General features: G+C 34.0%; 4 protein-coding genes across 5 annotated transcripts; 2 read left to right on the top strand and 2 right to left on the bottom strand.

Moving 5' to 3' along the window:
* Positions 1–4,475: 4,475 nt before the first annotated feature.
* LOC143909386 (E3 ubiquitin-protein ligase rfwd3.L-like) lies at positions 4,476–7,728 on the top strand. Its single transcript, XM_077427342.1, has 3 exons — positions 4,476–4,807; positions 5,299–5,361; positions 5,451–7,728. Exon 3 carries the CDS (start codon positions 5,472–5,474, stop codon positions 7,506–7,508), a length of 2,037 nt encoding a protein of 678 aa, XP_077283468.1. The 5' UTR covers positions 4,476–4,807; positions 5,299–5,361; positions 5,451–5,471; the 3' UTR covers positions 7,509–7,728.
* Positions 7,729–8,726: 998 nt separating this feature from the next.
* On the top strand, positions 8,727–14,215 carry LOC143909418 (uncharacterized). 2 transcript variants are annotated; one of them, XM_077427399.1, is made up of 4 exons: positions 8,727–8,910; positions 8,999–9,146; positions 11,952–12,015; positions 12,102–14,208. In XM_077427399.1, exon 4 carries the CDS (start codon positions 12,123–12,125, stop codon positions 13,473–13,475), a length of 1,353 nt encoding a protein of 450 aa, XP_077283525.1. In that variant the 5' UTR covers positions 8,727–8,910; positions 8,999–9,146; positions 11,952–12,015; positions 12,102–12,122; the 3' UTR covers positions 13,476–14,208. The 2 variants fall into 2 exon arrangements, with proteins under 2 accessions (XP_077283525.1, XP_077283526.1); XM_077427400.1 differs by lacking the exons at positions 8,727–8,910; positions 8,999–9,146 and adding an exon at positions 10,539–10,684 and having other exon boundaries at positions 12,102–14,215.
* Positions 14,216–14,517: 302 nt separating this feature from the next.
* Positions 14,518–20,479, bottom strand: RSG7 (Regulator of G-protein signaling 7). The gene is made up of 15 exons (XM_077427398.1): positions 20,333–20,479; positions 19,904–19,996; positions 19,014–19,281; positions 18,853–18,939; positions 18,553–18,772; positions 18,332–18,474; positions 18,169–18,249; positions 18,002–18,091; positions 17,819–17,916; positions 17,639–17,743; positions 17,442–17,555; positions 17,222–17,359; positions 16,960–17,149; positions 16,783–16,875; positions 14,518–16,711 (listed from the first exon to the last, which is right to left on the bottom strand). Exons 3-15 carry the CDS (start codon positions 19,170–19,172, stop codon positions 16,646–16,648), a joined length of 1,584 nt encoding a protein of 527 aa, XP_077283524.1. The 5' UTR covers positions 19,173–19,281; positions 19,904–19,996; positions 20,333–20,479; the 3' UTR covers positions 14,518–16,645.
* A 2,146-nt stretch (positions 20,480–22,625) lies between these two features.
* Positions 22,626–26,920, bottom strand: LOC143909875 (uncharacterized). The gene is made up of 9 exons (XM_077428116.1): positions 26,555–26,920; positions 24,705–24,895; positions 24,481–24,615; positions 24,244–24,396; positions 23,899–24,174; positions 23,547–23,823; positions 23,299–23,474; positions 23,053–23,229; positions 22,626–22,967 (listed from the first exon to the last, which is right to left on the bottom strand). Exons 1-9 carry the CDS (start codon positions 26,814–26,816, stop codon positions 22,767–22,769), a joined length of 1,848 nt encoding a protein of 615 aa, XP_077284242.1. The 5' UTR covers positions 26,817–26,920; the 3' UTR covers positions 22,626–22,766.
* Positions 26,921–27,334: the final 414 nt, after the last annotated feature.

Genomic DNA, 27,334 nt, shown 5'->3' with positions numbered 1-27,334 from the left:
TATTGAATATAGTTCATACATATATCCATTATCATCCATCAAAGGAAAAATACTTAGTATTGTAATTTTTTTTCTAAAATACAGGCCATATCGTTGATGAAACCATTTTGTGCCCGATCATGCTAAGCTTTTAATAGAATTCCTTCTACAGCAATACTTATATAGATTTTGAGTGTGCTTAATATTATACTAATTATTGTAAGCACGAAATTTAATTAAATTAATAATGAAAATGTACCTATTTGGACCATTACACTTGATTAATGTGTAAATCTTATGTGGAAATTTTGCGCATTTAAAATACTAGAACATTTTGTAGTGCGGTAATTTTTCTATAAAAATGTATACTACGATCAGTATTGGATCAAAATTTTGGAAGCCTCCCAAAAAACATAATTGAACATAAGGTACTCTGTTTATTACTCATTGAAAATATGTAATGCATTGAGATTATAATGTTAAATTTCGTCAAAATAATAATGCAAATTAAAAGTTTAAACAATATGGTATCGACAAGAACCACACTTAATCAAAAATTATTTCAATGATTCTTACGACATGTAAAATGTATAGTAATTACATACATATATCGTCTTCTGATTCATTACGGTAATAAAAATTAATGTCTATATTTTTCCAAATAATAAAAATTATATCCTGATTCAAAAACATTTTTAATTCAGTATGTTAAGTATTTATATATACGTACGACAAAACCATTGTGAAATAATTGAATATATTGATTATGATAAGTTGGTCGTTTCACTTTCAATTTATTAAATAATAATAATTCAATTAATAATTAAAAACTATTGCGTCTTATTATAAGATATCAAAATCATGTATTTTCAAGATTTTTTGAGATTGTATTGATTAAATAAAGTGTAATTAGCCCATCACTATTCTGATATTACTTTTATATAATCAACTTTATTACAAAGTCACATAAAGTGATTAAAGTTGTTATAATATATCTGTATGTATTCTATGATTATGAATAAAACATATGTATCTATAGATAGTAGATACATATGTATGTATGTACTCACATAATTAAATTGTTATCTACATTCCTAAGCTTTTTTGTTCTTTTTGAAATGATTAAATCATTTTATTTTTTGCATATTATATTTTCAACTCTATTAACTATGAAATAAAACAAAAATCCCAAGTTTCTAATTGTTAAAAAAATAATTTCGAATTGTTAAAAAAATAAAAAAGTAATTTAAGAAGTTCGTTGGAATTTAAATTTTTAAATAATTTTTAAACATCTTTATCACAAATTTGTCGGTGTTTAATTGATAGTATTATTACTCAATTCAATTCAGTATTTATTTATATACAATATTGGTAAATAAATATGGTATTAATTTAATATATGTACATACAACATGTATCAACATAATGTGAATATAAATTTTTATTAATCATGAGGAATACCACTAAATATAATGATTGATTTTAATAATCGATACTTATATATCTATTCATTTATTTAATTACAATAAAATTCTCATAGGAAAGTGCTCTGCATGTTTGTATGTACGAGTATGTACATATATATTTAGACCTAAATATTATATTTTTAATTTGTATAAAAATTATATTTATTTTAGAGCAAAACACAAAAAGCTTTAAAATCTGCATTAAAATCTCACAATTAATTAATATTTTTGGTACATAATTTTCTTGAATAAATGAAAAATTTATATTTTAACTTGAAAATATACCTTTCAAAGCTTTTATAAATATAATTCTATACATGTAAGTACATACATATAATAAATTTATGGAAGACTTAATAATAATCATTTCATTTATTCGTTGTCAACTCAATAAATATTTTAAATCTTATTATTTTGTAAATTACTCTTTTCCTCCTTTTGATTCCTCAAATTAATCGTTTCAGGATTCATTTATTTTAAAAAGTTCACTTCATCAATAGATTTTTTTTTACATACATATGTATATAACAGGAAGGCCTTACAGGTAAACCCCAATGCGCCTTCCTGGCCAATTACAAATTACAATTACAATACAGCATTTTTATTACAAGTCGTTGAATTACGAGACACTGAAAAACTCGCAAATTAACGAGACATCTATGAATTGTACATTAATCAAATAGTGGTGAAATAGTAGGTAGGAAGGATTTTTAGCCAATTTTTAAACAGGTACCGTTTCAACAATGAAATCAGAGAAAATTGGCAAACTCTGATAGGAAACGATCGACCTGGAGCACAAATATCTAAGTCTGACCAGCAGCACTACAAATGTACCAGTGGCGGCTCGTCTTAATGGGCTGCCGGGCTGCAGCCCCTCCTATAAAATTCTAAGATATATGTTTAATAATACATTTAATATTTTATTTATTAATGATATTTTTTTTATTAGTTGGATGGACGAACTATTGGGGCCTTCGACAGAGTAAATATTACTTACAATATCACCCATATCCAAAAGGGTGATATTGTAAGTAATGTTGACCGTTTCGAAGACCCCACTAACTTGTATGGTGACAGATGAATTAAAATGTTGCTGTACTGGCTTTAAAGTGTTACAGCGCCGCGCTGAACGCTGCGCAGCCCAGAGTTTCGGAACGACAAAGAGAAAGAGCTATTTGCAACTGCAGATAGCTCTTTCTCTTTCACTCACTCTGCCGTTTTGGGCTGGACAGTCGGCAGCCTTCGCCTGTTAAACGACATTCATCTGTCAGTTTGTTTAAGATTTCGCGCGCTTGATCTTACATTTGATTATTTGAATCGCACGATCACAGCTTTATTCGTTTTCGTTACTCTTAATTGGTTGTGTACGAGCCCTCATCAAATCTTCGGTGAGTCGTTTTCATTTTGATAACAGCAAACTTTTTTCAAATCTGTTTAACTTTTTCTCGTAATTTTTATTTAAATATATTAAGATTTTTTTTCTTTTAAAAATGGAAGAACAAAAGAATTCAGTAAAATATTTACAAAATTTGCACTTTTCGCGACTAGAACTTACCGAAAAATTCGCTATAAAAGCATTAGGCTGCCTCACGCCCAATTTAATTATTTCACAGCCTGCAACTAGTAGATCTTTTAGTTACTCACGAAAATTTAATCCAGACATTTATAAAAAAATACAATTGGCTAACGAAATGTACAGAAAGAAACGCGTTATTTTGTTATCCGTGTCTTTTGTTTGGAGGCGAGTCGCCAGGCGAAGCATCTTGGACGAAAACAGGAGTTATTGACTTGAAACATTTAAACGATTAATTTAAAAACACGAGGGAAGTGTCGAACACTTAAAAAATGTGTGTAATCTCACGATTTTGGGAAGCTTGTCGGCGGGAAATAGATAAGCATAACGAAAACGTCAAAAAAAAATCGGGATGTTTTATTTAAAATTATTGATTGCGTTAAATTTTGCGGTAAATTTGAAATGCCAATGAGGGGACACGATGAAACAGATAATTCAAAAAATCCAGGAGTTTTTCGGGGGCTTCTAGAATATTCACAAAATTTCGACGATTCTTTAAAAAAACATTTTCAAACTTCTTCGGTTTTTAAAGGGACATCAAAAACTATTCAAAATTAACTTTTAGATTGTATTTTGAACGTGTGTAGGGAACAAATAAGTGCTGAAATAAAAAAAGCAACTTATCTAGCTGTTATGGCAGATGAAACAACCGATGTATCGATGCATTGTCAACAGGTTAATGTTTTTCGTTACGAATTAGGGGGTTAAGTTTTTGAAAGGTTTTGGGGTTTTTTTTTAATCCGCGTCGCGAAACCAGCAAGAACGAATTTTTTTTAGCAATCTTACTGGAGTACCAGCGTATTTTTCGAAATCTTCATCGCGTTTGGACGCACCCCTTTAATGGGTGGTGAATTTTGCTAGTTTTTTTTTTCAATAATACTTAAATCCACATGTAAGTGGTCGTACGCCAAAAATTGTGCTTATTTTGTCCTGTTATGACATGATAGAATAATTATGGTGACATTTTTTAGACATCTTTTCAGTGCAGCCCCGCCACTAAAAATTATCACGAGCCGCCACTGAAATGTACTCAGAAAAATACTTTTCAATCGAGGTCAGCTCATCGAATCGAACCCGGTGCCTCTCGACGCTAAGCAGAAACTTAACGACCGAGGTATGCTGCTGGCTATCAAATAATATATTAATTAAAAAATATGCAATAATTGTATGTAATTTACAATCATTTTCCTGGACGAATAAATTTCAAGTACAAAACCATAAATATACGACACGTCAACTAAAATTGTATTCAATTTCAAATTTCGACATAATATCCCTCATCTTCGAAATTCGAATTTTCAACTTTTTAATTTAAACATATTACGATTACATTATTTAATATTGTTTTTACGCAGACCAATATATTGGCGATATTATTAATTATCGTGGCTATTTAAAAAATCAATAAACACCGTAAAAAAAGAAAAACAATATTTAGGGGCATGGTCACTAAAACGAAAGTTTAGGCTGCCGTCGTGCATTCAGTACGTCAACTTTTTAAAACCGAAGTTGGTAATTAATTCGCCCAGTGCCGTGTGTCTCCTTCTAATTAGTCACAGTTATCAGTCTCCTCCAGGAACAGGCTGCATTGCCTGTCATCATAATCTGTAAATCACAACAGCGGACAATAGAATGTGACCTCAGCTGTTCTCGTTCTCCCCAAACGTCATCCTGACACTATTGGATTGTTTTTGATCTTGATCATAGGATATATAAACAGACGAATTCTTACAGTCGTACCACATAATCCTCAACATTTACAAAACATCCCATCGTCTGTACTTTAAGGGTGAGACTCCAGCATACTATCATATGTACACAACAACGGTGACATCCTTGATAACCTATTCCTACTCACATTCCTTTCCAATACTTGATGCTATAAAATACAATGATGACGATTTCTTTCCTAAAATTACATTTGACATTTCCGTGGGATCTTTACTTTGATATTTTTTATTTATCAATTCAATGGCTACCCAATCTGATATTTTTGTTATCTAAATCTATGTACCATATACTATTGATCGTTATTTTAATTCCTGCCAGTTGAGCTGCAACAATTGGCTTTTAAATAAAAACATTATAGCTAAAGCAATATCCTCTGGAGGCGTCTTTTTTGGCTATAATTTAATATTAACATTTACCATCTAGTGATTTTTCAAGCATAGATTGTAATATTTTGAAGTTTTCCTAGTACTTGAAAACTGTTTTATATAATTAAAAAGTTAAATCAGTATTATACTTTATACTAATTTCTGTGGTATTATTGTTTTACAGATTGTTGCGATTCCTTTCGTGAAATAAATATTTGACTTTGAATGGCTCACAAACACTATTACCGTTTGTATTATTTGATCTTATTACATTATAATTAATTTTCTGTACATTCATACTTACATTTACGTTAAATTATTGATAATTTGTTTCAGGATGGTGCTAGTTTTGTAGAAATGGATGAAATTGATGTAAATGAAAGTGAACAGGATTTGGAATTGACCCCAACCGTAGACTCCTCTAATCAACATGAATTTGAAACATGGGAAGACGAAGATTCAAGTGACAATTTGTCATTCGAAAATGCATCTATAGAGATTGTCTCTTCTCCAATACCGATTACAATTCATATTGAATCCAGTGAAGAAAATCTATCGGTAGTCACTAATCCAAGGAGCATTTCATCACTGTCGCATGCCAGTATTTCTACTGTAAATAGTGAAACTTTCGATAATTTTGAAAATTTTCTTGGATATTTCCACAACAGCGATGAAAATGTGTTTTCAGTACCGGCAGAAGGCGGTTTTTCGTTCAATTTGTATGACGATTCATTAGATTCTAATATAACCGAACGTAACTATTCAAATCCTGCATCGCCAGACCAAGACATGGATTCGGCAGATATAGTCGTTAGTCAACCAGATCTAGCCACCGATGCTAGCACTTCTCAATTAGATGTGGACGAAAATGCCTCAGACACTCCACCAACTATCAGCCATATTTCTATAGCGATGGTTAACACTCCCACAATATCTAACACTGTTGTCACTAACAACCTGCCAAATCCAAATTCGGGACACCTTAACGGTGATGACACTGGAGAACCGCCTGCCAAATGTGCCAAAATAGACTTGGATCAAACCTCCAACGAGGTAAACACATGTCTGATTTGTTTTGAGCCGTGGACAAATAGCGGTGAACATCGTCTCGCATCCCTCAGTTGTGGGCATTTATTCGGTGGATCGTGTATTAACAGATGGCTAACTCCACGGCCGAACAGATATTGTCCTTCTTGCAAAACTCAAGCCAGCTTGAAGGATATAAGGTATATATACGCGACGTCTGTATCATACATTGATAATTCAGAATGCGAAGCACTGCGGGCAGAATTGGAGCTAGCCAAATTAGAAAATGTAAGGAAAGCTGGTGAAATACAAAAATTACGTTTAAACCAAGAAGTGAACTTAGAAAAGATAAAGTTCTTGGAAGTACACATTTCAAAATGTGTAAACGTACGTAAAAATAGCAAATGGACTTTCAGCATGTTGAAAAATTTTGAAATTGCAAAAAAAGGCGAATGTCGTGTTTTTGCGTACAACAAACATTCCGATTCCTTATTCATTTCGCAAATGATCGATAATAGTTTGTTTCCAGGATACGGCTTAAGACAATTAGATTGCGAAACGCTCAAACTAGAAAAAGTAACATATTTACATAGCAAAGAAATAAGAGCCGTCTCATACTCAGACAATAATAAACTTTTAATGAGTGTCTCTCTGGATAAGCAAATTAGAATATCAAATAATACGGGCATTGAAAGTGTAGGCATCACAACAGAGCAGCGTCTTTGGTCATGTTGTTGGGACAGAGAGCACCCCTCAAGATTATACGTCGGAGGCAACGGAGTCATAATGCATTACGATATTCGGCAAACACGATCATGCCTATCGAGGATACAAGTCAATGGCGACTTTTCCACAGTCATGTCGGTAGAATGTATCCCACGAGGGATAGTGACATGCCAGCTTCAATCGCTGCGAATCCACACAAGAGAAGGGGGGGAGTACAAATCTGAAAAATTGGATATAGACGGTTCATTTACAAATTTGAACTACGATCCGGTCACCGAACATCTGCTCGTGTCGACGAGGCCCAGCAATCAAATACCTTATTCTAAATACATTGTGTGTACTGTGGATTCTCAGGCCAATGTAGCACAAAGATGCAACATAATTCACACGTTTGAAGTTGCTTCCACTCAAGCGATCATTTCTAAATCTTGCCAATTCAGCATCGACGATGACCACCTTTTTTCTATGTACAATGAGGCAGATGCCGCTGTGAACATATGGAGCGTCACCAAGCAGATGAAAGCTAGGTCTCTACCTAGTCGAGACGTAATCGTGGATACAAGTGCCTGGTCGATCAATTCCGATATGTTTTTAGGGACGCTGTCGAAAAACAGAGTTCAAATTTATAAATTAAATTATTAATTTTTTATTAAAAGCATAAAATTCTCAATTGCCATTTTGTTGTTAATTTTTATAATCGCTGTGTTATTATTTACCAAATAGAATTTTTTTACTATATAGAATTGGACAAATATGTTGAAATTCGTTTTATACATTTGACTTCAGTATGTGATGAATTTTAATAGTGTGTCTCGGTTGTTTAAAATAATTGTATTGTAATAAAATGTCTTTTTCTCATTATTGCCTTGATTTTATTTTACTATATTTTATAACGACGGTGATGATCGTAATCATTAATTACAAACATATGTACATATTATGAAGTTTCTTTCCACAATATACGATTCCAAGGGGAGAAAGAGAGGCGGAGCATGTTAACAGACATTCACACGCACACACACAATAGACAATTATTATATAAATGGAGCTTATATAGTGATATGAGAAACACTTGAAATAACAAATGGCTCCTGGAAAAAAAAACAACAATTTTTGCAAATTTAAATTTGGAACAGGATTTTAGTTTGAATAAAATAAAAGGAAAATTTAAATATTCATATACTTAACTTGGTATTCAGCTTTAACTTCTAGATATGAAATTTCAGTTCAAAAAACCAAAATGTTTCTGAGAAAAACAAAAAACCTAGATTCTCTAGAGTAAAAGTACTCAAAAAATTAGTAAAAATATTCAAAAATATCAGGGTATAAAATTTATAATTTATATTACATGTAAAAAAAATTATTACATGTAATGTAATAATTACGTATTAATTTCCGCGCGCAGAATACGGGAGGAAAAGCCTGTTCCTCTTGTTCCTGTTGTACCCTGCTCGCGCAAATTAAGTATGTACCGTTTACCATGCACCCTTTTTTTATCTTTCGACTTAAGATCTTTCGATATTTGTGTTTTCTGTAATTTAACATTCTGACTCGTCACGGAGACCGTCAGATCACCCCAATTTTGGAACAACGGGTTTCAAAATTTGTTTTCAATTATTTTGAAAAAATATGTATATATACGTTATTTTTTCATCCAAGGCACTAATACATGACAGTTCATTAAATTTTCAAGGTTTGTATAATTTTTAACAAAAATTATATGAATTTTTAAATTAAATAACGGGATTCAGGAAACTTGATTTTTAACAACGGGTTTCCGGAAACCATTAGGGTGATACCACTGCGTGGGGATCACCATTTATAAGGCGGAGAAGTGACCTGGCTAAACTCCCGATGTTCACTCTTGCGTCTGGAGCTGGTGCGGTGGTTTATATACGATCCGGCGTATCAGATCTGATGTACGCGGCCGTGTTCAAATATCCCTGTCCGAAGTTCGCGTGGTGCAGCTGCACTTGGGATCGTGTGCAAAGAATGTCGTTCGCGTTTTGTGTTTCCACTCGTCTCGGGTTACCCGTTTGCTCGCGTATGTGGAATTTTCTTGTCATTCTGCTTGCATTGGCTTATTTTATTATCTATTGTTCTGCGGCGTCATGACTTCGTTTGTTTTGCAGAGTCATGAGATTTCGTAATGTCACAATGTATTCTCGTTACGCTTGAATTGATTGTTGGTATATCGTGGCGTGTAGAAATCGTTCGGTTTTGCAGCTGCGAATCGACGTCTGTGTTTGAGCGCGGGATATAGTGCGGTTATAATTAGAGGTAAGACCGGAAGCGTGCCGTTTAATGTTCAATTGTTGTAAATCCTTTGTAAAAAAGGTTCAGCAAACCCTTCACAATGTATTTACAACATTTGAACAATAAACAGTCCCCTCAGGGTCCAGGCATTAGTTATAATGTATTCCTACAGAACTATCTAAGAAACGGCCCATTCGTCACGACCATAATGCGTGACGGTGCCCCCCCCCCCTTCTTAATTCTTTCTGCCACTAAATAAAAATGTCCCCCTTGATGTATGGGGCCACAGGCATTGGAGCCGTCGACACCAACAATATTACTTACAATATTTTCCATATCCAGTTCCCATATTGCAACCTGTGGTTGCTATTTTGGGAGTGGTTATGGAAAATATTGTCAGCAATATGTAGGTGTCGACCGCCCCATTCCCTCAATACGATCTTTCCCTGGTGACAGCCCAAAGCAAACCTCTAGTTCAACATCTTCGCCCACCCCTCCCCTTCCCATTTTCCCTGTCACTTAAACTTTCATATCGAATGAAATAATAACAAAAAAAATGTTAAAACGGGGGGTTTCGTTGAAAAGTTTTTTTATGACCAATATAATTATATTATATGTGATCTGTTTATGGTCGCTAAAATAATATTATAGCGCCCATCAGTCTACACCAGTGGTTCTTAACCTTTTTGGAGGTACTGACCCCCACCAGTTTCATATGCGCATTCACCGAACCCTTCTTAATTGGAATCCTTCTTAATTGGCACCCAAATCATATGAGTCGGGTGTGTGTCTTGACATCCGCCGAACCCCTGAGACTGACTCACCGAACCCCTGGGGTTCGGTCGAACTCAGGCTAAGAACCACTGGTCTACACGAAATGGCAGCAATTTGACATAACGTTTATATTTCAATATGAATTCAAATTTATTTTATAAGATATGTACATAAATGCATGTCCTACACACTTCTCAAGTGACTACAATTGCTGTATATTCATATATCAATTAATTTACATTCGCTGAAATTTCATCTTTCAGCACGTAGGTTAAGGTTTCAGCAAAAAGTAGGGTTGCCAACACAGTCATTTTTGTTCCAGGTTTGGCGTCGATCTCCGAGCTCAGGGTTTACAAACAAAACCTCCGGGTCAGTGGTCAAATTCTGTCATTCGTGGTAGGAAAAATGTAAAGAAACAAAAATTAGTGCAGGCGATTCCATTATTGTATACGAAATAATAGGTTTTGACCGTTGCTTTGGCGAGTAAATGAGAGGCAAATATAAGTGTCGGCCAGGCACGCGCGGTGGACTTTTGTCCCTTTCGCGTACTCAAGTGTTAGGTGATAAGCATGTGTGAAAGACGAAAGGTGAGAGCAAGCGGTCTGATTTCCATACTCTCTTATCTTCGGCCTATTGTGTTATGCAGTCGTCGGAGGTTGGCCGTTTATGAAAGTCGTATTGCGAAGTGTACTTCAAGTTAATATAATTATTATTTTACCTTTTTTAAAAGGTGCGTTTAAAGTTAAAAGTTTCTATAAGTGCCCATGAGTGCTCGACCCAAAATGCAGGTATCTTATTTCATACGCCATACACCATTAAATATCATATCAGCAATATCTTCAATAAGTTGAAATAGTTACAATCGAAATAATCAATTAAAAAAATAAATAAAACTAAAATCTTGGTCAAAAGTGCGCGAATCTAACTCTTGTGTTCATATTATAATTTCTCTAAGCCTATTGATAATTTGGCTGTCAGAATGTAAAAAAATAGTATCGAAAGTTTTGTCCATACCGATCAGCAATGCATTTTTTCTATAATGGAATCCATTTGGAGGAACGGCAGAAATAAAATGCGCTTAAATTTAGTTAAGTCCGAACTGGGAATTCGGATTAGTTTTGATATGGATTGCGAAAATTTTTACACATTTTCAAAAGCTCCAGAACATAAGTCGCTAATTAAATGTGCGCAAGCTGAAAAATAATATAACTTAAATATTTTATTTTTAAATTTCTAAAATTGCTAAGATTTTTTTTAGATTAACCCACCCCCATATCCACAAAAAAAATTCTACGGGTCAGCATCGATACAATGTTGGCAACCCTAGCGAAAGGACCTTTGGCATAAATTACCGATAGTACAAACAATATGATAACTTATCTATTGAAATATTATTTACTTTTGTGTTTTTGCTAATATATAAGCGATAATATATACCTATAGTACAAGTATGCATTATCATCCATCATAGGAAAAATACTTAGTATCGTATTTTTTTTCTAAAATACAGGTCATATCGTTGATGAAACCATTTTGTGCCCAATCATGCTAAACTTTTGGTACAATTCCTTCTACAGCAATACTTTTGTATTTATAGAGTTTTTGAGTATGCTTAACAATATCCAATTATTGTAAGCAGGAAATTTTATTACATTAATAATTAAAATGTACCTATGGGGACCATTACACTTGATTAATGTGTAAATCTTATGGACTTTTATCCCTTTTATCCCCAATAGTTCTCTATAGAAATGTATACTACGATCATTTTCTATAGAAATGTATACTACGTCTTGGATCAAAAGTTTGGAACCCCCCCCCCCCCCCCAACTACATAACATAAGGCGCTCTACATAACATAAGCAATATCCTCCGGAGACGTCTTTTTTGGCTATAATTTAATATTAAACGTCCAAAATTAACATTCACTATCTAGTGATTTTTCTAAAATAGATAATGGAAGTCTTCCTAGTACTTGAAAACTGTTTTATATAATTAAAAAGATAAATCAATATTATACTTTACACTAATTTCTGTGGTATTATTGTTTTACAGATTGTTGCGATTCCTTTCGTGAAATAAATATTTGACTTTTGAAAGGCTCACAAACACTAGTACCGTTTGTATTATTTTATCTTCTTACATTATAATAAATTTTCGGTACATTACTTATATATATGTTAAATTATTGATAATTTGTTTCAGGATGGTGCTAATTTTGTAAAAATGGATGAAATTAATGTAAATGAAAGTGAACAGGATGTGGAAATGACCCCAACCGTGGAATCCTCTAATCAACATGAATCTGAAACATGGGAAGAAGAAGAATCAAATGACTATTTTTCATCCGAAAATGCATCTATAGAGATTGTTTCTTCTCCAATACCGTTTTCAATTCATAGCGAATCCAGTGATGAAAATTTATCGGTAGTCAATAATCCAAGGACCAATTCATCACCATGCCAGCATGCCAGTATTTCTACTGGAAATATTGAAAATGTTCATACCGATGATAGCACTTCTCAATCAGACGTGGACGTAACTTCCTTGGACACTCCATCAACTATCGACCATATTTCCATAGCGATGGCGAACACTCCCACAGTAAATAGTAGAACTTACGATAAACTTCAAAGTTTTCTTGGATATTTTCGCAGAAGAAATGAAAATGTGTTTCCAATACCATCAGAAAGCAGTTGTTCGTGTGATCCTGCATCACCAGACCAAGAGATAGATTCGCCAGATATAGTCGTTAGTCAACCAGATCTAACCAGCAATGCTAGCACTTCTCAATCAGACGTGGACGAAAATGACTCAGACACTCCATCAACTATCAGCTATTTCTCTATAGAGATGGCAAACACTCCCACAATATCCGACACTGATGTCAATAATCCAAGGTCAAATTCATCACTTTCGCATGTCAGTATTTCTACTGGAAATATTGAAACTCACGATGATATTGAAAATGTTCATACTGATACCGATGATAGCACTTCTCAATCAGACATGGCCGTAATTTCCTTGGACACTCCATCAACTATCAGCCATAGTTCTATAGCGATGGCGAACATTTCCACTTCCAACACCGTTGTCACTCACGACCAACCAAATTCAAATTCGAGAGACCTAAACGGTGATGATACTGGAGAACCACCAGCCAAATGTGCCAAAATAGACTCGGATCAAACCTCCAACGAGGTAAACACATGTCTGATTTGTTTTGAGCCGTGGACAAATAGCGGTGAACATCGTCTCGCATCCCTCAGTTGTGGACATTTATTCGGTGGATCGTGTATTAACAGATGGCTAACTCCACGACCGAACAGATATTGTCCTTTTTGCAAAGCTCAAGCCAGCTTACAGGATATAAGGTACATATACGCGACTTCTGTTTCATGCATTGATAATTCAGAATGCGAAGCACTGCGGGCAGAATTGGAGATAGCCAAATTAGAAAATGTAAGGAAAGCTGGTGAAATACAAAAATTACGTTTCAACCAAGAATTGAATTTAGACAAAATAAAGATCTACCGAAAATCATGCCAATTCCTCAATCATGACGCAAATCATAGATAATAGTTTATTTCCAGGATACAGCTTCAGACAGTTAGATCGCGAAACCCTCAAACTAGAAAAAATAACAAATTTACATAGCAAAGAAATAAGAGCCATCTCATACTCAGACTTTTAATGAGTGTCTCTCTGGATAAGCAAATTAAATTATCATATAATACGGGCAAGAAGGAGGGGAGCTCAAATCTTGGATTGAAAAAATTTTGGATATAGACGGTTCATTTACAAATTTGAACTATGATCCAGTCACCGAACATCTGCTCGTGTCGAGGAGACCCAGCGATCAAATACCTTATTCTAAAAATATTGTGTACTGTGGATTCTCAGGCCAATGTAGCACAAAGATGCAATATATATAACCACGTTTGAAGTTTGAAGTGAACATATGGAGCGTCACCAAGCAGACGAAAGCTTGGTCTCTACGTATACCTAGTCAAGACGTAATCGTGGATACAAGTGCCTGGTCGATCAAATCCGATATGTTTTTAGGGACGCTGTCGAAAAACAGAGTTCAAATTTATAAATTAAATTATTATTTTTTTTATTAAAAAGCATAAAATTCTCAATCTTCATTTTGTTATTATTTACCGAATAGATTTTTTTTACTATATATGTACATATAATTGGATAAATATGTTGAAATTCGTTTTATACATTGGCTTGAGTGTGTGATGAATTTTAATAGAGCGTGCCTCGGTTGTTTAAAATAATTGTATTGTAATAAAATGTCTTTTTCTCATTATTGCCTTGATTTTATTTTACTATATTCTATAACGACGGTGATGATCTTAATCATTAATTACAAACATATTATGAAGTTTCTTTCCACAATATACGATTCCAAGGGTAGAAAGAAAAGCAGAGCATATTAATGGACATCCACACGCACACACACAATAGACAATTATCGTATAAATGGAGTTTATATAGTGATATGAGAAACTTTTGAAATAACAAAATGGCTACGGGAAAAGTAAACAAAACAATTTTTGCAAATTTAAATTTGGAACAGGATTTTGGTTTGAATAAAATAAAACAATAGTTTAAATATTCAATTAAAACTATTATTTAGTCAGTTTTACACTGTCAATGTTTTTTTTCATTCATCATAGTTCACAATGAAAATCACAACTATTTTTTATCTTAATATTTATTCTAACATAAACTATTTAGTAAATATTGTAAAACAGACCTTTTTAACTCATAAAAAATTGCCTTTCAATATAACAATTTTTTTAAGAATTTTGTATTTCAACGCGAGATTCTGCAGTCAGTATGTATAGAACACATACGTAATTAATATCATTGAAAACCGGGCACCAAATAAGAAAAATCGTATTTGTTCAACCTGCAAACTGCTCGTTACGAGCTTTCTATTAGTATATTAAAATAACTAAAGAGCGAATACACCAATTTAGATTTAACTATGTCGGAATATCAATGGTTAATATTAATTCGCACGTCAATAACGAAATTTCAAAATACTGTTTCTATGACAATATTGGAATTAGAAGAGTAATCAAAAATAGTACAAAAATTTTAAATTATAATACTATACATCTTTGGTTTAACAGTGACAAAATATAGTGAAACACACATGGAATTGTATATATGTAAATGTGTGCAATCATAAGAAATGTGCTGTATATAATTGTGTGAAACAATCAGTCGAAATAAGAAACCTTGAACTATGAAGTTTAAAGCAAGGTTTCCACTCCAACTAATCACATGCAATTAAATGCCAAATTAAACAACTAAATACAATATCATACACATACATACATACGTATCATATAATGCAGAAAATTTGAACCTTATCAGTCAAAAAAACTTAAAAATTCAAGATCAAAAAAATATCATATTTGAATAGTAAAATAATATAAAAATATTTACAACTTTATTTCTATCATAGCACATATTGTCCTTAGATGTTAACTAATTAAATGACACCGGGAACTATTAACACAAATAAGTGGAAGCGCGTCCTCTTCGCAACGCTTTGGTGATCCAATAAGATGGAATAATTGTTGCATATCCTCCTTCTACACGTTTAAAAAAAAACCCCATCATACCCATGATTTGCCATTCAACGATAACCTCATATAAAGAAACGACGCCAACTTCATAAAACAAGTCAACCCTCAAAATGCGTATGCGTGTTGTTCTTGAAAGTCCACAAGCTATTGTGTAGGAAATACGTGTACATTTCATATCGAATAAAATATGAAAGCGTCAACAGTTTCAATCAAATTGTTACAACTAGACACATATCATAATTATACAATAATTACAATACTTACGTTAACGTTACGATTTAATACCCGTTTTTATAGAATCGAATGTGAATGAATTGGCATATATGAACAAGCTCGTGTTAATTTTAACGGAAGAAATGCTTTCTTAATAAGTGCAGTACACAGCGAGAGATATCGGCGAAAGCTGATTCTCTTTCAAGTTGTTTATAACTTCACACAAAGTCCGCGTGAACTATTTAGAGAGCGGCAATGACTCGATTCAAAATGTCGTTAACATAATTAAAAACTATTATATTATCGAGTGAAGAAATGGTTACATGTTAATTTTTTCTATAGTACAATTGTAAAATTCAGATTCAAAAAACGACACAAGTAGCACTCCGTCACACAAATGGAATGCATAGAAATATTTGTAATATGTATCTACATATTTTATGGAAACGTTAAAGGAAAATTAATATATAAGAAGAGAGCTAAAATATCACATTCTTTGATCTAATACTGAGATAAAGTGGCGACCTGCAATTTTATTGAACCACTCTAAGCCCATTTGGTGTGGCAAACTAAAAAAATATGCAATTTTTTTCTTCATACACACCATATTATTCATTTTTATGCCCACAACTGGTAAGAACAGTAAGTCCGGCTGATGAAAAAACGATGCATGTCTTTTTTGCCAGATCCTACAGCCAAATCAAATCAAATGGGTCCATTCTTCCGTCCAAAAAGTATTCCATCTGATTTTCTACATACAGAATGACTTCATTCCTCTTTTCAAAATTTTACTGTATATAATCGGGCCAAAAAATTTAGGAATTGAAATAACTTGAATTCCTAAATTGATTTTCTAAAATTTCATTTAGTTACAATATACAAGTGTTGCACTTCCATATTTCAAATCGTGCACAAATGATAAATTTAAGATGTAGACGTTTCTTTCCTTCCAGAAAACGAAACAATTGATCTAATGCCTTTGACCGACGTCTGAAAGAAAAAATGAAATTAACAAGATTACATTTTAAAACAAATAAATAGTATGCGTTTATTTAACAAACCTTTTTTTTAGATCCATTGAGAAAATCTTTGTACATTTCAGAGCGCAAATACCGAGAGTAGCTATCAGATTTCATTAAATGATAAACATGTGCCTGTATAATTGCAAATGAAACCAGTTTTAAACAGGTGCATATTCACAATGATAATTTTTCAACGCAAATTCGATTGAATTGTACCTGAGCATGATCGAAGCTCCACCTGTCTGCACCAGCTTCAACGTTAACCTTACAAGTGGACCGACTGGAAGAATCAATGTTGATGGGACACGGCGCATCCGGTGCAAGATATTCTCGCCATATTTCCATAGCACGAATACGTACCTGTCGTTGAGGTAATGCTTTGAGCTCCTGCACAGATTCCCAAAACCTAACAAAACATAGGTACAATAAGTCACACGTTATGAAATATACAGGCATTTGTTCCACGTATCAAATTTACTTCAAATTTTCGCCCGAAAACTCTTTATCTAAGAACTTTGTAAAATGTTCTCTTCCTGCTGGATCTTGAAGTAACTCTCGAAGACCAAAAGCCCACCGTCGAACGCGTCGAAGTGGTACTTCCTTACTGCAAGTAATACTTTTTTTTAAACAATTAGATTTTCTTTAAAGCAAATACTTCAATGGTATACACATATGTATTTGAATACGTAATATATTACCTTTGTTTGTCTTGATCCCACAACTCTGTGGTATCTGCTATCCAGGGGTTCGGCCATTCTGGCGACGTAAGAAAGGCATCGTATTCTACATATTGCTCATAATAATTGATGCATCTAAAACGCATTCGCCCATATAAAAAAAAATAAAACAACCGATTGTGTCTAATGATGCGATGATTTAAATGTGTATGACTTACGCTTCTGCAACTTTAGAAACTTTAATATTTCTTCTTTCTATCCTCTGTTTGAGTAACGATACTTGACGGCGAGCCGCTTCAAGGCGAGAATCTGTTGTAGTTACTCTAAAAATCAAAATTAAATTAATTCATATTATACAATAAAATATTATAAATGTTAACATTCCACGAAATGAATACCGCAAATCAGTTGCTGGCTGTGCAGTTCCAGGAGCTGGTACGGACTCATCACCTTGGCCTGGAGCTGTGACGGTTACAATTGGCATAGCTGGTCCCACCTGAATAATAATCAATTTTACACTATTAGTAATATGACTTTTCAAATAACGGTACGTGTATACTAAATTTATGATTTACACTAACAGAAATCGATGATTTTGCACTTGTAGGTGGTTTACCTCCACCTCGACAGGCTTTTTTGATATCTACTTCTGTAGTATTTACACATCCAGGCTGAAATATTTTAAATAACTTGCTAGTAAGTTTAAATTTTTATAACTCATTTTATAATAGGAAATATTTAATCTTACCATCGGTCTATGAACATCCCAGAATGCTCTTTCTTGGCTATCTAAAACTTTTCTTTCTAATTTATCTCTTTTCTTATCCACCTATAATAATCCGTCATAGTTTAGATATCCGTTATACATAAAAACATTAGAAAATGATGAAATTCAGAAAAAAATTACATACTTTGCTCTGTGCTTCAGCTTGCATGAATATAAATTCCCATTTCCGAGAAAACATTTTTTGTAAACGAGCTAAACTCTCCGCTTCATAATCAGCTAATTCAAGTCTAGTTTTATTTTGCATGGTTCGTTTACATAAATACACAGCTGCAAAGGAACAGATTTTAAATAACTTCGACAATTTCAATCGACATTGTGCAATGTATATTATCAAATCATATTAACCATAGTCAGTATTTTCAGGTTCCCATTGATTTGACGGCCAAAAATATGGTGTTTGAAAGCGATAATGAGTCCCGTCATTTTTCACAGTGAGACAATGATCGTCTACGGGAAACAGATATCCATGTGCAGCCAATAAGTGTGCCAAATGTAAAGCCTCCTGTCCGTCTTCGAGTGAAAGACGACGCGAAAGCCAAGCCACTAAATCACTTCCAGTAAATACCTATAAAAATAAATAAACAATTCACATGTAATAAATAAGTATATACGTACATACATATATGGAAATTATGAAATCCTTACGGAAGGTATTTTCGACATGAAACTCTTGACCGTTCTTACAGGCACTCCCGTGACTTCATCTTGCATCCTCTCTATAAGAGCTTCCATCTGAAAAAAATCAAAACACACCATAAATATCGATAAAATACGATATAAATAAGTTGTGTTGATAAAAATGTCACCTTTTTATACACCAGATAATTGGGAGAGTCTTCTGGTTGTGGGATCTGCACATTAGCTGGTGTCGGTGGCTGAGCGGTAGCTCGACCACCCGTCTCCTTCCCCGCGGGGAGAGCGGCCCGCGGCGCTCCACTCTTATCCACCGAATTCATGGTCACCATGTTTCAATTGACCGGTGAATTTAAAATGGGCACGTAAAGTCAACCGCAAGCGACAATTTTGCAAATCTCATATCAAAATCATCGTTTATTGAATTACATATTTTGGAACCTACACAGTAAATATTAACATTTAAAAACTCTAAGCGTGATCGACGAATTCAAATTATGTACACTTTGAGTACATGCAATAAGTTAACAATTTTTCTTTGTGATTCAAAGCATGCTTAACAACTAACAATAACAACATTCATGTATTATTATTGAATTCGGAACAATATACAAATTTTAGTCTTTTCGACATAATATAAACATTTAATTAAAAGTTGACGTATATTGCAAAATTTCATATATTAAATTTTATTATATTATTAAACAACTCTCCCATTTAAACATCAATTTCAATAAAATTTTGTTAGCACATATATAGTTAATTTTTTTTAATGAGTCTATATAAATCTACGATGTTATTAAATATCTATAGCATAAAAATATCATTTTAAGGTTTTATAAATACTTTTTTTTTTTACTTTTAAAGTGTTACATAAATAAAATTTGATGCTTTTGAACACAGCATACAATGCCTTTCTTTTCATGTGAATACTTTCAAATTGATAATCACTTCAACAACCGAATGCAAACGATTCAATTAATTTTATATACAGATCATAATTTCAGATTTTGCATTCAGAACAAACCAATTTATAATCACATACTATTTCTAAGCATATCACCTTAATTTGCATTTATATGCTTATCAACGCTTCGAGTACAAACATTTCCTCCGCCTGAGATATATTTTATGACAGACGACCATCGTTCACCATCTATAAATGAAAACATAATAAATTGAGTAATATTTTTAAACTTAACTATGCCAATCATTAGTAGTTGACAAGCGACTTATAAATTGTTAAAGTAATTGTACAATTTTGTTATTTAAGTGTGCAAACTGATTTGTGTATAAATATTGAAGTAAGTAAAACCTGTCAAATATTTAGAATCTCAGGTAATATATGGTTTGATATGAGTGAGAATGAAATGACGAGTGGTCGATTCAGAAAGAGAATCGATGAAGAAGGGAAATGCGATAGAATGAGGGGAGGGGAGGGGAGGGGAGGAAGGGAGGAGAGGGGAGAGGGGAGAGGCCAGGTGGGGCTCACCGTCATCAGCAGGGGGGCTGAAAGCGCGAAAGCTCGAAAGCTCGAAAGCACGAAAGCAACCGATCGATACTGACTCGACTGGCAGACACTACTGGCATCAACCACCGACACCGCAACACGGCCGATGGCACCACTAGTCATACGGCCGCAATTACAAACATTACCGACCATTGCTGATCACTACAACCACACCTATACTTTTACCTTTCAGCGCCGCATCTACACCATTCCCCATCGAATAATTCGATTATTCTTATAATCATGATCAATGAGTCTATTATAATACTTTTTCAAAATTTTAAAAGAATATTTTTCAATGACAATAATTGTTTACGTTCGTGATTTCTTTTTATTTTAAAAATCTTCTTCTATTGGTAGGCAAGGCCAGCTCTCTCCAGATGAGGGCCCAAATGCAAAAGCAATTGAACCCTAAAATGTGTGAATTGAATAAATATAGGGGTTAGGTGATTACTAAAGGCCGGATAGCCAAGGTGCCGTCTTGAAAAAAACGGACCCAGAGGATTCCGTGTATTCTTCATTGCATTGTTACATTACAATTGCATAAATATAGGGGTTAGGTGATTACCAGCAGCGTGGCTCGGTCGTTAAGCTTCTGCTTAACACTGAGAGGCGCCGAGTTCGATCCCTTGAGCTGACCTCGATTGAAAAGAATTTTTCTGAGTATATCTGTAATGCTGCTGGTCAGACCAGGATTTGTGACTCCTGGTTGATCGTTTCCTATCAGAGTTTGCCAATTTTCTCTGATTTCATTGTTGAAACGATTCCCGATTAAAAATTGGCTAAAAATCCTTCCTACCCACTATGTCACCACTATTTGAGTATGATTAATGTAAATATTACAATAAAAAATGTATGTACAATTCATAGATGTCTCGTTAATTGTCGAGTTTAAGTCAGTGTCTCGTAATTTAGCGACTTATATAATAAAAAAATGCTGTATTGTTTGTAATTTGGCCAGGAAGGCGCATTGGGGTTTACCTGTAATGCCTTCCTGGTATGAAATAAAATAAAAATAAACAATAAAATAAAATTACTAAAGGCCGGATAACTAAGGTGCCGTCTTGAATAAAATGGACCCAGAGGGTGCTGCGTATTGTTCATTGCATTGTTAAAGGTTCGCCGAACGTTTTTTTTTGGACTCCAGCTTTGTAAATAGAACTAAACCGCCCCGATTCCTAGAATAAGAGACAAACTTTTTCCTGAATTATAATCGTAAGTGAAACGTAAAAGAGGTTAGTAAAAAGCACTGACTATCCGGTGTCTAGTGATTACATTCCAAATGTGAATCGTTATCAGGATAACCGCTGCTACGAAAATCTCTCGCACGGATCTCCTGTCGCACAGGAAAATTTCCGTACAGAAAACTGCCAAATCTTGTAAAAAAAAGCATTTGCTGAGTAGTTTTCTGTATGGCAATTTTCCTATGCGATGAATTTTCGTGCGACAGGATACCGCGCGAGCGATTTTCGTAGCGGCGGTTATCCTGGTAGCGATTCACATGTGGGATGTAATCACCGAACCAAATATAGGTGGTCATTTTCAGGACTGCGCCTAAAATTTTGTATAAATCATATTAATAAAAAAATGCATGCAAGTAGTGCAAAAATCGGTTCGGTGATTATTCCGCAAAAAGCGATCTCGCGCAAGTCAACTAACAAATACTCAACATTCTTGAAGAAATACATCTGGCAGTCACAAAGATAATGGAACATAAAATACCTAGCTTTATGCATACCGAAGTTATACCTGCTATCTGGTTATTTCCCGGATCATAGCTTGGGTGTTATATAATAAAATGTATTTAAGGATTTATTTTCTGTAAGAATTCGTATAATGTTTTGTTAGCCATCATGAAATGCCAATATATTTAAAGCAAAATATTTTTTTCAAGCGAGTAAAACGACTAGTCTTCATACCTCAGACACGGGTCTACATCATGGCATCGAAAGGTCGAAAAATCGAAAGATAGTAGACCCGTTTTAACAAATCGTTCACCCGAATCTTCACCAATTGATGGTAAATTAATACATACATACATATGTATATATTACAAATTTCCATCAGTGAGCATAGAACGTAACGAAAGGTACTTCGTAACTTTACAGGTTTCTCTTTTTTAAAGGTTTTATATTATTAAAAGTTTTTATTAAGTTATTCATCTTAAAACCCAGGTGAACTTCCAGATTAACGTTATTATTAGTATTAGAAATTTATTTTGTCTAAAAGTGCGTTAACACCCTTGAAATTGGAATACGAAAGTAAATAAAAAACACTTTAAAAGTTTAAAAAAATATTTAATTCCACAAATAATTCATTTTAAAATAATCTGAGAAGTGCATTAAAAAATATAAGCTGTACAATAATGTTATAACCAATGAACTGGCTGAATTAAATGTCTAAACTTTATAAATTATCACTGGCCATTTGACCAAAATTCTCTATGATTACTGTAATCGACATTGCCAATTTTCTTCTCCTTTGCACATCTGTCTTTGATAACGAAAAGTATCATGTTGCGTAATTGTTGTGAAAATGCAGGAGTTTTGATGGCGTTCGCGAAAGCATTCACAGAAGCATCAGTATTGCCAGCTAAATTTTTATTTTTCGTCTCAGACTGAAAAATTGACATTCAAATTAAAAAAAATTGACATTCATTAGATTATTCTATAGATAAAAAAATTTAATCGATTAATAAAAACCTTAATAAATCCAAGATGAACTAAGAAAGCATTTGCAATCAAAGAGAGTCTACAATTGTTTCCATCCAGCCATAATTTCATCTTTGAATAAATCTCCTTGGGATCTTGATTTACAAGGAAAAGTTTAAAAATAATTTGTACTATTTCATCTGCGTAAACATCGTCTTCCGTAATAACCTAAGCAAAAATGACAATTAAAAAAAAAATTGCGTATAATATGTACATACATATATAATAAAATCAAACCTGAAGATGTTTCAGTAATAAATCCATTGGCTTGGTGCCGAGCTTTGAAAAGGTTTCTTTATTTGGATTATTTAAAAATAGTGTGACGTCACTATTTATAACGACTGGAGTTATTGTAGTTCCTTTCATGAGTAAATTTTTTTTTATTAAATCAGATATGTTAGCTTTCTCAATTTCTATAAAAAATTTTTTTATTAAACTATGGAATTATTTTCAAGAGCTTCAGTATTATTCACGCTAAAACATACCATCCTCTTCTGCTGTTGATTGAGAAACGTCTCTATCTTCATCGTCGTCCTCGTCCTCATCGTCTTCCTCTTCTTCGTCATCAACATCTTCTTCATCGTCAGACCCCTCTTTTCCAAAATCTAGTTCACCATTGGCACGTTCATTTAAACTGCTTTTGAAACTTGTACTAAATCTATTTCCCTCCAAGAAAATGAATATATCACACCTCCACAAAAGAGCAGTCTCCAATTCCACTCTAGACTGGGCTGATATTTCATTAAAACTCAAATCGAGAGACTGAAATTATTAAATTTAAATTGATGACAAAATTAACATTAACTATATGAACAAATACCGGAAATAATATCGTACCTCCAATTCTGGTAAATTTGGTTTATTCAATGCTTGGAAAATTAATTTTGCACCTTGATTTTTTAATAAACAATCACCAAGATTGACAAACCTCAATTCTTTCAAATAAGGCAGAATTTGTAATAATGCTTTGGCTCCTTTGGGTCCCACAGTATTATCGTTAAGATTGAGCAATTTAAGATTTTTATTTTTCGACAAAGCACCAGCCAATGCTTCAATACCAGGAAAATATATTCCATTTTGGGGTAATGAAAGTTGTTCTAAGGTTGAAACTTTCTGAAATTAAAAACTGAAAATAAGAAATATTCAAATAAATGGACAAACAACCTTCATAATAATATTTACCTTTAATATATCGGCAACAGCTATTGCTCCCGCATTTTCCAATCGGTTACGGCCAATTTCTAATCTTCTTAAATTAGGAGGTGGGGAACTCAGAGCAGAAGACAACACCTTTGCACCACTGATACCCAAACCGTTGTTGTTTAAATACAGTTCCTAAAAGTAAAAAAAAAAATCATTTATGAAGATTGCAACTGGTGATTTTTGGTATACATAATATTAAACATAAAAAATTAGTACCTGAAGATGGACAGCTTGAGGACTTTTAAAATATGATACTACACTTTGAAGGCCTAGAGCACCAAAAGCATTGTCACTCAAATTGAGAACTGTCAACATAGCTCCAGATTTTAAGATACCTGATATCATGCTATTCTAAAATGTGTCATAAAAAAATTATAAGCAAAATAATTTCAAATCAATACATATATAATAGTTACTTAGACATGATTAGGTTTAAATACCAAAGCCACGGGGACTTCCGGCTTATTTCTAGACACAAATATATCAGCCCACTGAGCACACTTCATAGTACCACCCCGTTCACCTATCAATTCTCCGAGTCGGGCTGCAGCATCTACTCCAAAGGAATAGCCCCCAAGCTCCAAAATTTCCATGTTGTGACATTCTCTGATTGCAGCAAGAAGAGGTTCCACTGTAAATTTAAAAAAGTGTATATTAAATCAACTATCGGAGACGAAAATTTAACAGGTGAATTGTTGTTATTTTAGAATGTGTGTAGATATTTATTTTATATACATATATACAGGGCCGACGAGAGGGGGAGAGCCGGGGTAAAATTCCAAGCCTTGGACTACTAGAGGCCGACTGACTGATCGATATTCATATTTTATATTATTCTCATAGAAGTAGAATGCATAGAATCGCTCTCAGCCACCAAAAATGTTGCTACAAAAACTCTGCGCGGCAGTTTGTTCATTGTTTGCTAAACTTCGTCTCTCTCTCTCGCTCTCTCTCCTGACTTTTCGTCTCTTTCTTCGATGGCTCGCTTTTAGACGATACTTTTGTTAACAATGACCATTCTATGCATTCTACTTCTATGATTATTCTACATAAAAATACATCAATGCTAAATGTGGATTTTTCGATCATTATTTGTGTCCAGCATTTTGTTTCATTCTTTGTACCTGTTATATCACACATACTTTCTTATTCAATTATTTTTAAATACCTAAGTATAAAACACGCTGAGACTTTGGAATGTACATATTTAGTACAAAGCTGTATGCGTATGTGTATAGGTAGATTAATTAGCTGGTAAGATATTTCTTACATAAATAATAGTTCTGGAGAAATCAAACATGGAAAGTCCACCTTGCGTAGCAAACATGCTAAACCTAGTTTTTCTAACAAACATTTATCATAGTTATATTTTGAAGAAACAAATTTTTTTTTTTTTATTTTGATTTTTTTATTTATCTATAAAAAATTTAAAAAAAAATCAGCATTCCTTTTAGGATATATTATAAGATAATCATTTGCAGGCGCGGCTTGTGCATAGGAACTGCGGCGCTGCAGCACCCCCAGAAAAATTACAAAAATTCGCATTTACAACTTGTATCTAGATATATTTGACATACTCATTAATAATGATTATTTCAAATATCAAATCATTCTTATTTAAATTATATTCACAAGTTGTAAATGTATACAAATGTGATTTTTTTGTATTTTTTCTGGGGGTGCTGCAGCGCTGCAGTTCCTATGCACGAGCTGCGCCTGATCATTTGTAATGGTTTTTCGGGTATCTGTCCTGGTAAGTCGTGAGGAGGGCTGCCGAGAGGCATCCCGGGCCTTAGGAAAAATAATTTCGACCCCTATGACAAACTAGAAAAAAAGATCTTTTAGATATATTTTCAATATTCGAAAAATCTATTAAAACTATTAGAAATAATAAAGAGTATTCAAGAAAATGAATTCATTTTTTCATAAATGTGCGTCCATGATTTTTTAATCTATTTTAAAGATTTAGAAATATGTTTTTGGAAAAATGTCTCGGTTTTAAATTTGAATTATGGCAGCCCTAGTCTAGACGCAAAAAAAAGGTCACTTATATATTAACATTAGATTAGTAAAAAGATTTTGGAAAAGACTGTTATCAAGAAGCACATTAGAGGAGAATGGTGAAGAAGCGCAGCACAGACGCGCGCTTGTCTATGGTAATTTGAAAAGTGACGGTTTGACGACACCGATAGCGGCTTGTTGGCGTCGTTGTTAGACAGCTGTCAAAATGCGCGCCAAATCGGAGACGAAGCACGTGTCATAATAATTGTAGTGTGGTGTGAGTACTCACGGTCGTGGTCAGTGTCGATGGCGACCGAAGTGCGCTGGGCGTAGACGAGGGCCGCGACGACTCGGTTGGCCACGGGGGTCGCCGAAGCGGGGGCGGCGGGGGTGGGAAGGGGCAGAGCCGCGCGCAGCTCGCTCAAGGCAGCCGCCATCGCACAATGTCGCCAACCGTTGCCGTTGCCGATGCCGATGCCGAATGCGTGCGTCTCCAGAGAGCGAGCGTTGGTGATGCGAGCTCGAGCAAGCCGCCTAGCATATCCCAACATACCCGTTGCCGCGACTCGGCGACACTAGCGCCCTCTCTGCCTATCCCTATCGATATATATATATGCAAGTGCGACACCTCGCGTTCGCACCCCCAACTTCATCCCTTTTACGACCAGGGGCTGATCTTTTCAAATCCGCTTTTGACGAAATATCGACGTATTTCATTTTCCTCCCTCAACATAAATCGAAAATATTTTTGCAAGTTGAAAGTATCAAAAAGAAAATCGTTATAAATATTTATCAAGTCCAAACGATAAAATATACACTTCGGTCATTGCCATTCGAGAGTCGTTGGTCACTCGGATTATAATAATACACTGACGCCAATTGACGGTGGATTATAACATATATTGCTAATAATAATTAGTAATGAACGGCAGCATAATCGAAATCACGGAAAAAATTGACAAGTGTCACAGAGTTATTATTTTTCAACTTTAAAATTTAAGTTACAAACGATTTTAGCGTGGTGAATGTTTCCGCTTGGCAGAGAATTTACCGCCATCTATTGAATATT

Source organism: Arctopsyche grandis, chromosome 3, assembly GCF_051622035.1.
Source record: "Arctopsyche grandis isolate Sample6627 chromosome 3, ASM5162203v2, whole genome shotgun sequence".
In the NCBI taxonomy this organism is placed as follows: domain Eukaryota; kingdom Metazoa; phylum Arthropoda; class Insecta; order Trichoptera; family Hydropsychidae; genus Arctopsyche; species Arctopsyche grandis.
The sequence above is the reverse complement of the archived record's forward strand: the minus strand, read 5'-3'. Positions and strand labels throughout refer to the sequence as shown.

Coding starts and splice junctions, on each gene's coding strand:
- LOC143909386 (XM_077427342.1), top strand. CDS start 5,472: ATGGATGAAATTGATGTAAATGAAAGTGAACAGGATTTGGAATTGACC.
- LOC143909875 (XM_077428116.1), bottom strand. CDS start 26,816: ATGTTGGGATATGCTAGGCGGCTTGCTCGAGCTCGCATCACCAACGCT. Junction 24,175..24,243: donor CTGTTGCCGATATATTAAAG/GTAAATATTATT, acceptor TTTTAATTTCAG/AAAGTTTCAACCTTAGAACA. Junction 23,824..23,898: donor CAAATTTACCAGAATTGGAG/GTACGATATTAT, acceptor TAATAATTTCAG/TCTCTCGATTTGAGTTTTAA.
- LOC143909418 (XM_077427400.1), top strand. CDS start 12,123: ATGGATGAAATTAATGTAAATGAAAGTGAACAGGATGTGGAAATGACC.
- RSG7 (XM_077427398.1), bottom strand. CDS start 19,172: ATGGTGACCATGAATTCGGTGGATAAGAGTGGAGCGCCGCGGGCCGCT. Junction 18,250..18,331: donor AAGCTGAAGCACAGAGCAAA/GTATGTAATTTT, acceptor GGATTATTATAG/GTGGATAAGAAAAGAGATAA. Junction 17,917..18,001: donor GTGCAAAATCATCGATTTCT/GTTAGTGTAAAT, acceptor ATTATTATTCAG/GTGGGACCAGCTATGCCAAT.